Genomic DNA, 10,564 nt, shown 5'->3' on the forward strand with positions numbered 1-10,564 from the left:
CACCCGCGAGCGCCCCTGCGATCCCCGCACCCCCAAACCGATCTTGGCGGGAACCGGAACCCGCCATGACGAAATACCGCCGCGCCGGATACCGGACGACGCCGGAAAACCCGTCCGCGAACCGCGCCGCACCGCACCCCTCGCCTAGAAGACGAGAGAGACGAGCCGGAAAACGGCCTCTTTGGCTTTCCGCCACGCGTGAGTACGGACGTAAGCGACGACGAGTACGAACCGAAACGAACGCGAACCGCCGAGACCCTGCCGAAGACCGCTCCGCCGCGACACCGAAGCCGCCGGAGAATAACACGCGTAGTCCGCGTACCGGGAAAACCGATCCTCGGTTACGAGAGTGTGCCGACGTGTGTCCGCCGACCACCGCACCGGCCACGCCGCAGCGTACCGGACATCCCGAAGCGCCGACCTGACCGCCGAGCGATCGAGACCGGACTCAGAGTGAGTACCTTACTTTCCCATTAACCCGGTACCTCCGCTCCCGCCCACACACCCACGGAGAGCGAACCACCCGCAGCCGGCCCCTCGCCGGCCGCCCTGGGGCACGGGCTCTCCGCCCGCCGAAGCTACCCTGGTCCGGATACGCCGCCGCGTACGGCCTCGACCTCGCCGTAACCTGAGGCACGAACCGCGACCGCCGACCGCCGAAACGCGAAGCCGGGACAGTGACGAACGTTCGACATACTCGCGTCGTTAATCACCCGTACCCGACCGTCCGCGACCCCGCCGTAACCCTCGCGTTATCCTGCGAGAACCCTGGCACGGCGAGCCAAATCCGGCCGCGAGGAAATACGTTGTGACGAGATCCGCCGGGAAACGGACTCGTTACACCTATCCAATCCTTTATCCTATCCACTATCCTATCCAATCCTCTATCCTTTCCTATCCTCTATCCTATGCTATCCTCTATCCTATCCTATCCTCTATCCTATCCTCTATCCTATCCTATCCTTAATCCTAGCCTATCCTCCATGGTATCGTATCCTCTATCCTATTCTCTATCCTATTGTATCCTGTATCCTATCCCATCATCTGCCCTATATTATACTCTATCCTATTATATCCGCTAACCTATCCTATCCTCTATCCTATCCTATCCTCTATCCTGTCCTATCCTCTATCCTATCCTCTATAATATCGTATCCTCTATCCTATCCTATCCTCTATCCTATAATATCATCTATCCTATGCTATTCTCTATCCTATCCCATCCTCTTCCCTATCCTATACTCTATCCTATCATATCCTCTATCCTATCCTGTCCACTATCCTATAATACCCTCTATTCTATCCTTTCCTCTATCCTATCATATCCTCTATCCTGTCCTCTATAATATCGTATCCTCTATCCTATCCTATCCTCTATCCTATCCTCTATAATATCGTATCCTCTATCCTTTCCTATCCTCTATCCTTTCCTATCCTCTATCCTATACTATCCTCTATCCTATCCTCTATAATATCGTATCCTCTATCCTATCATATCCTCTATCCTATCATATCCTCTATCCTATCCTATCCTCTATCCTATCATATCGTCTATCCTATCCTATCCTTTATCCTATCCTATCCTCTATCGTATCCTGTCCTCTATCCTATCCAATCCTTTATCCTATCCTCTATCCTATCCTATCCTCTATCCTTTCCTATCCTCAATCCTATCCTATCCTCTCCTCTATCCTATCCTATCCTCAATCCTATCCTATCCTCTCCTCTATCCTATCCTATCCTCTTTCCTATCCTATTCTCTATCCTATCCTATCCTCTATCCTATCCTATCCTCTATCCTATCCTATCCTCTATCCTATCCTCTATCCTATCGAATCCGCTATCCTATCCTATATCCTATCCTATCCTCTATCCTATATTATCCTCTAGCCTATCCTATCCTCTATCCTATCCTATCCTCTATCGTATCCTATCCTGTATCCGATCCAATCCCCTATCCTATCCTCTAACCTATCCTATCCGATCCTCCATCCTATCCTATTCTCTATAATATCGTATCCTCTATCATATCCTATACTCTATCCGATCCAATCCCCTATCCTATCCTCTATAATATCGTATCCTCTATCATATTCTATCCTCTATACAATATTAACATCTATCCTATCCTATTCACTATCCTATCGTATCCTCTTTCCTATCCTATCATCTATCCTATCCTATCCTCTATTATATCCTGTCCTCTATCCTATCCTATCCTCTGTCGTCTGCTCTATCCTATCCTATCCACTATACTATCCTATCCTAAATCCTATCCTACCCTCAATCCTATCCACTCCTTTATACTATAAAATCCTCTATCGTGTCCTCTATCCTATCCAATCCCCTATCCTATCCTCTATCGTATCCTCTATCCTATCCAATCCCCTATCCTATCCTCTATCCGATCCTATCCTCTATCCTATCCAATCCCCTATCCTATCCTCTATCCGACTCTATCCTCTATCCTATCCTATCCCCTCTAATATCGTATCCTCTATCTTATCCTATCCTCTATCCTATCCTATCCTCTATCCTATCCTATCCTCTATCCTATCCTATCCTCTATCCTATCCTATCCTCTATCCTATCCTATCCTCTATCCTATCCTCTATCCTATCCTCTATCCTATCCTCTATCCTATCCTATCCTCTATCCTATCCTATCCTCTATCCTATCCTATCCTCTATCCTATCCTATCCTCTATCCTATCCTATCCTCTATCCTATCCTATCCTCTATCCTATCCTATCCTCTATCCTATCCTATCCTCTATCCTATCCTATCCTCTATCCTCTATCCTATCCTATCCTCTATCCTATCCTATCCTCTATCCTATCCTATCCTCTATCCTATCCTATCCTCTATCCTATCCTATCCTCTATCCTATCCTATCCTCTATCCTATCCTATCCTCTATCCTATCCTATCCTCTATCCTATCCTATCCTCTATCCTATCCTATCCTCTATCCTATCCTATCCTCTATCCTATCCTATCCTCTATCCTCTATCCTATCCTATCCTCTATCCTATCCTATCCTCTATCCTATCCTATCCTCTATCCTATCCTATCCTCTATCCAATCCTATCCTCTATCGTCTCCTGTCCCCTATACTATCCAATCCCCTATCCTATCCTATATCGTCTCCTATCCTCTATCCTATCCTCTAGCCTATCCTCTTCTCTATACTGTCCTCTATCCTATCCTATCCTATATCATATCCTATCCTCTATCCTATCCAATCCTCTATCCTATCCGATCCTCTAACCTATCCTATCCTCTATCCGATCCAATCCCCTATCCTATCCTCTATAATATCGTATCCTCCATCATATTGTACCCTCTATCCAATAATACCATCTATCCTATCCTATTCACTATCTTATCCTATTCTCTATCCTATCCTATCCTCTATCCTATCCTATTCTCTAACCTATCCTATCCTCTATCCTATCCTATCCTCTATCCTATCCCATCCTCTATCCTATCCCATCCTCTATCCTATCCTATCCTATATCCTATAATATCCTCAATCCTATCCTATCCTCTATCCTATCCTATCCTCTATCCTATTCTATCCTCTATCCTATCGTATTCTCTATCCTATCCCATCCTCTATCCTATCCTGCCATCTATCCTATCCTATCCTGTATCCTATAATATCCTCTATCCTATCCTATCCTCCACCCTATCCAATCCCCTATCTTATCCTCTATCCTATCCTATTCTCTATCCTGTCCCATCCTCTATCCTATCATACCCTCTATCCTATAATATCCTCTATCCTATCCTATCCTCTATCCTATCCTATCGTCTATCCTATTATATCCTCTATCCTATCCAATCCTCTATCCTATCCTCTATCCTATCCTCTATCCTATCCTATCCTCAATCCTATCCTATCCCGTATCCTATCCTATCCTCTATCCTATCCTATCCTCTATCCTATTCTCTATCCTATCCTATACTGTATGTTGAGGCGTGACCCTCAACGGTAATCCCTCGCAGGCCTACGGCAACCGTGCGAACAAAGACGGACCCTTGCCATAACTCGGCGGCTTCTGGGGCCCACGCGAGCCGACCCGCGTACCCTTCGAAAATTGTCGCATCCTCGGATGTTAGAGGAATATGGCCTTTTACAGCTTGGGGCCCTCTAATAACGTTTACGACGTGTCCGAGGCCCCAGTCCCGCGTTCGAACGACGGTATGGTCAGCAAGGCCAACGCGACAATACATGCAAGCCGAAACAGATGCGGGCCAATTGGGCCTGCTCTCGCGTAGTCTCGAAGTCCCGTTAACTACGAATTCGAATTTCCCACCGGGGCTTGGAGAGGGGGGTCTCACCTCCACGACAAGAGGCGGTCCCAAAAAATATCTCTCCAAGTCCCATCAGCCAATGGCACGAGACTTTTGCATCCCCCGCAAGTTTTCCCCGTCAACGGGGGTGGAATGAGTGGACTTCGAGGCAGCGCACAAACTGACCAGGCAGAACCATCTCAACCGTGAAAACGCGAACAACCATATTTCGACCACGATATTCTCAAGAGCTTTTTTAATCACTGTCTAGTTAGTTGTTAATTTCTGTTTTGCTCTCTATTAATAAATTACATTTTACCGAACAACGGCATCTAATTATTTCGACGAGGTCAACTTTCGTTTAAGTTCGAAATTGACCAGTTGAGCATCGACCAACCCGTGACGATCTCAACATAAAATTTGGTCCTTCGAGCCGGATACCAGTGACATTGGGACAAGCATCATCCTCTGATTCACTGTGCCAATCATCGGAGAGCAACAACAATCAACTATAGTGACAATCTACCGTCGGATCGAAGCGGCAAGGCCTATCTAAGGATCATCGACTCGGGAAATCTACGATCTGCCTGGAACCAATCCATCGCAGAGATTTCCACATCGCAGCCAACAACGTGGAGAATCATCGAGGGCGTCCACGGATTCCAACCGTAAGGACGTCAAGCGTCGAAGCGTCGTCATCAAGGAGTCTACAGCTGTACGGAACAAGTACACCGCAGGGAACTCCAACATCGAGACGACGTCATCATCGTAATTGTGAGTCAAAGCATAAATCATACTCGCCAATTTCGTAATTTCGTCGTAGTTCACGTAGTCGTACAATAAAGTCTGTTACGATGGCTTCTCAAGACAAGGCGCAACCCAGCGAACGCGATCTGATTCGAAAACGCGCTACTATAAAAACCAAATTAACATTGTTCAAAGGTTTTATTTCGCCGCTTACATCTTCGGAACAAATCCCTATCGCGAATATAAAAATACGCATAGCGCAAATCGAACGCGAATTTCAAAAATTTCAATTAATCCAAGAAGCGTTAGAATTAAGTGCGGAGGATAATCAGTTTGAATCACGGCTCAACGAAAGAGCCGAATTCGAAGCGCAATATTTCGAAACATTAGCTATGGCAAGGCAACTCGAGGGCGAACATGATAGGGCACAAGCTCAGGCAGACCGTCTTGCGATAAATGCACAATTGTCTCATTCTCAACAATTCTCGGGTTTGGGCGCCGGAAATTCGAACGCAGACTCTCCGTTAACGGTTCATTCGGAAACTCACACGCAGGTTAAATTACCGACCATGCAATTGCCGGAATTCAGTGGTTCTTGTGACGGATGGCCAAGTTTTTCGGACGCATTCAGGGCAGCAGTTCACGACGATGTCAAGTTGCGCGGCGTGCAGAAATTAGTTTATCTAAAATCATGCGTAAAGGGGCAAGCCGCCGGACTCATCGAATCATTAGAAACTACCGAGGCGAATTACTCGGTAGCTTGGGATATTCTCGAAAAAACGTATAACGATCCAAGGATTATTATTAACAATAGGATTCAGGCATTTTTCGAACTACAAGCATGTACGCGAAACGTGAATAAGTCGTTGACGGACTTAACGCATTTAGTAACCAAGCATTACAACGCATTGAAGGCTCTCAAAAAACCTTTTCTTGAATCGTTCCCGATTTACGCAATCACAAGCAAACTAGACGATCAAACGCGATTAAAATGGAGAGAACATACTCAGGATACCGAAATCCCGAGCATGGACGATCTTTTGCAATTTTTACATAGTCGTTGCAAAATATTAGAACCGGCAAAGAACGAGCCAATTAAGGCAACCAGTCAATCTTTTACGAACCCGAACATTCGAATCCGGAAACTATCTAATTCGAACGTGCACGCCTTAACACTTTCCGTGCAAAAGGGGCGCTGCGCATTGTGCAAGGGCAATCACTACATCCAATATTGCCAGAAATTCCTAAGCACAACCGTCGAAAGACGCATCGAAATCGTGCAGAAGGCAGGCTTGTGCATAAACTGTCTCCGACCGAATCGCGATGTTACAAAGTGCACCTTTGGCACATGTAAACAATGCAACGAAAAACATAATACATTGCTGCACAAGGAGCCATCGGCTAGACTTGCAACGGTCGTATCATTAAAATCGATCTTAGGCATCGAAACGTTTATTTCCACCGCGGTTGTGTATATTCCGGACAAGGCAGGTCGTCTTATTTCATGTAGAGTCATCCTAGATTCAGCATCGCAGTCAAATCTCATGACTGAACGCTTCGCAAAAAGGTTAGGCCTTTCGTTAAAGGGAACTAACATTCCAATTATAGGGGTCAACAAGGGTGTATCCAACACCATGCACTATTCGCGTGCCACTATTCAATCGCGAATTAACAAATTCACCGCAGACGCCACATTTTTCATTCTCCCCAGCATCACCGCTACGTTACCATCTAAACAAATTTCAAAGACGCAACTTCAGATTCCGTCTAATTTGCCACTGGCAGATCCTAATTTCAACGTTCCCTCCGAGATAGATGCTTTGCTCGGCGTAGATTTGTTCTACGAAGTTCAGTGCGTTGGGAAAATAAATCTTGCGAATAGTTCGCTAATCCTAAGCAAAACTAAATTTGGTTGGGTTTTAGCAGGGACGGTACCGGGCGAAAATTCTAATCAGGCAACTCATTGCCATGTAACCCGTATTTCTTTGAATGATAACATATCAAGGTTTTGGGAATTGGAAGAAATACCGCAAAGGCCTGTTCTATCAATTGACGAGCGCACATGTGAGAAACATTACGTGGAACATATCACGCGCGACTCCGTGACCGGGAAATACACTGTAAAACTCCCATTCAAATCTTTCCCACCGAATTTAGGAGATTCATATAAGGCCGCGCTTCGCAGATTTCACGCGCTAGAAACAAAACTTGCAAGGGAACCCGCACTAAGGGAAGAATATGTCAATTTTTTAAGGGAATATCAAAAATTAGGTCATATGACGAAACTCGAATCCGCTAGTACGACTGAAGGATACTATCTACCACACCACGCAATAGTCAAGACAGACAGTCTGACTACTAAGGTACGCGTAGTATTTGATGCATCAGCGAAAACTACATCAGGTCAATCACTAAACGACAATATTTTGACAGGCCCTACCATTCAAGAAGAGCTTTACGCACTCTTAATTAAATTTCGAACCTACACATACGTTATAACGGCTGACATAGAAAAGATGTATCGGCAGATCGAAGTCAGTTCCGATCACCGGATATACCAAAAGATTTTATGGCGCGAAACTCCAGACAATCCCATAGAGACGTACGCGCTAAATACCGTGACGTACGGTACATCTGCAGCCCCCTTTTTGGCAATTCGCACGTTATTCCAACTAGCCGCCGACGAAGGCGAAAATTTTCCACGAGCCGCACGAGTATTACGCGAGGACTTTTATGTCGACGACATGCTAACCGGCGCGGATACTTTCGAAGAGGCGGTCGCCACTATAAACGAAATTCAATTGCTCTGCGCAAAGGGGGGGTTTAAACTTCGTAAGTGGGCGACAAATAAAGAAGGATTAATTCACGCGTTAACCGACAAGGCAGAATCTGTACATCTTAAATTAGATTTAGACACAACCATCAAGACACTCGGAGTTTATTGGAATGCGCGTACAGATGCAATTTCATATATGGTCAAGGAGTCCGCATTAACAAATAAGGTCACTAAGCGTACTATCCTTTCTAAAATCGCGACATTATTCGATCCTCTCGGACTCTTGGGACCGGTTATTGTGCGCGCAAAATTAATCATGCAAACCTTGTGGAAACTACAACTTGATTGGGATGAATCTTTACCAACGGATCTTCATACCGAGTGGGTTACCTTTTGGGAAGAATTACATGAACTCCAAAATCTTCAAATACGTAGGCATGTTATGCAAGCGGATTGCACCGAGATTCAACTCCACGGGTTTTGTGACGCGAGTGAGCGCGCCTACGGCGCTTGTCTGTACCTGCGGTCCAGCAATAAACATGGGTTAATAATTACGCAATTAATAGCTTCCAAATCAAGAGTAGCTCCGTTAAAAACCGTAACCCTTCCGAGATTAGAATTATGTGCCGCGCAACTCCTCGCACATTTATTCGCCTCCACGAAACAAGCGTTACGACATGTCAATCTTAACAAAGTGTTCTTCTGGTCAGATTCCACCGTAGCTTTGCACTGGATCAAATCAGCCCCTCACACATTAAAAACCTTCATATCTCATCGCGTAACGGAGATTCAGGAAATAACGGATATTAGTCACTGGCGTCACATTGCTTCCGCCGAAAATCCGGCAGATTTCATATCTCGCGGCATGCGCTCAGTCGATTTCATTCATTGCAATCTCTGGCATCGCGGGCCATCCTGGTTAGCTCTTGAAGAAGAGCAATGGCCTATTTCTCCGCTTCAACCAATCGACGTACCAGAGTTGCGTCCAATCACAACACTAACAACTCAACTACCTGAACCCGATTTTTTAATCAGGTTCTCTTCGTTTCAGCGGCTTAAACGCGTGGTCGCGTACATGCTTCGATTCGTCCAAAACAGTTTGAAAAAGAGTCCATCATCTGGACCTTTGTCAACACGGGAATTAAATAATGCAGAACTGCGAATCGTGACACTTGTTCAACAACAAGCATACAAATCCGAACTTCGCGAAATTAAGGCATCAAGTCGAATTTCTAATTTGTCATCGTTAACTCCGATTCTGGACGACGATGGCATCTTGCGAGTGGGCGGTCGTTTGAAAAACGCGGCTCTACCCTTCCGAGAAAAACATCCAATACTATTACCTAAATCTCATTTAGTAACTAGGTTAATTATTCACGAAGCACATCTGAAAAATCTGCACGCCGGTGTACAAGCCACATTAAATGCAATCCGCCAATACTATTGGATTCCACAAGTAAAGGGAGTAATACGAAAAATAATACATAACTGTATTATTTGTCGTCGGGCTAAGCCGGTGTCAATAAATTATCCGATGGGAAATTTACCGGCAAGTAGAGTCACATATTCACGACCGTTTTTACGATGCGGAATTGATTTTTGCGGACCATTCCTTATTAAGGAGAAAATTCATCGAAACCCCGGAAAAATCAAGGTCTACCTAGCCGTCTTTACATGCTTCGTCACTCGAGCCGTACACTTAGAAATTGTATCTGATTTAACGACAGAAGCGTTTTTAGCGGCATTGCGTCGATTCTTTTCGAGACGAGGAAGGGCTAGCGACATTTATTCCGACAATGCGACTAATTTCGTCGGCGCTAATAAGGAAATACGAGAACTGTACAGCTTCTTGAGCGACAAAACAAATAATCAGGCAATCGTTGAATCGCTCGCGAATCAGTCAATAACGTGGCATTTCATACCACCGAAGTCGCCACATTTTGGTGGCATCTGGGAAGCTGCGGTAAAATCCCTAAAGCATCACCTCGTGCGCGTAATGGGGGAGGCACTATTGTCATTCGAAGGCCTCCTGACCTTAACAGCGCAGATTGAAGCGGTCTTAAATTCGCGTCCGCTAACACCTATCTCGAGCGATCCGAACGACCTGACGGCGATAACGCCAGGTCATTTTTTAATTGGCGAGTCCCTGATAAATATGCCTGACCATGATTACGCGCAGGTGCCCGACGGACGACTCTCGTCGTGGCAACATATCCAAAAGATTAAAGCACACTTCTGGAAGCGTTGGAAGACTGAATATTTACAGGAGCTGACCGTTCGTAGGAAATGGCATTCTGGCGGGACATTCCATCTGCCGATCGGATCCATGGTCATACTGCAGGAGGACAACACCCCACCGATGAAATGGCCATTGGGTCGAGTTACCGCAATTCATCCTGGCGAAGACGGTATCATTCGCGTGGTCACTGTAAAAACCTCTCGCGGCGAATACAAGCGATCAGTAAAGCGTCTTTCTCCGTTACCAGTCGACATGTAATTATACAAGCACCCCTATATCCTAGCATAGCTTAAACTTAGTACCTAATATTATATTCATCGTATTAGCTTAGCGGTTCTTTTACTTTATCGATAAGTGCATCCAGCCGATGCTTACTTTAGTTACAAATATAAGTAAGTCCGAGTTCTAATCAACATTGAACAGTCCGTTCAAGGGGGGCGATATGTTGAGGCGTGACCCTCAACGGTAATCCCTCGCAGGCCTACGGCAACCGTGCGAACAAAGAC

At 45.6% G+C, this 10,564-nt stretch overlaps 1 protein-coding gene across 1 annotated transcript; it reads left to right on the top strand.

Annotated features, from left to right (window-relative positions):
• Positions 1 to 5,435: 5,435 nt before the first annotated feature.
• On the top strand, positions 5,436 to 10,316 carry LOC143363620 (uncharacterized). Its single transcript, XM_076804186.1, has 4 exons — positions 5,436 to 6,393; positions 6,967 to 7,107; positions 7,477 to 7,875; positions 9,559 to 10,316. The coding sequence occupies exons 1-4, from the start codon at positions 5,436 to 5,438 to the stop codon at positions 10,314 to 10,316; spliced, it is 2,256 nt and encodes a 751-aa protein (XP_076660301.1).
• The last annotated feature ends 248 nt before the right edge of the window (positions 10,317 to 10,564 follow it).

The sequence above is a fragment of the Halictus rubicundus genome, unplaced genomic scaffold (genome assembly GCF_050948215.1).
Source record: "Halictus rubicundus isolate RS-2024b unplaced genomic scaffold, iyHalRubi1_principal scaffold0079, whole genome shotgun sequence".
Classification (NCBI taxonomy): Eukaryota; Metazoa; Arthropoda; class Insecta; order Hymenoptera; family Halictidae; genus Halictus; species Halictus rubicundus.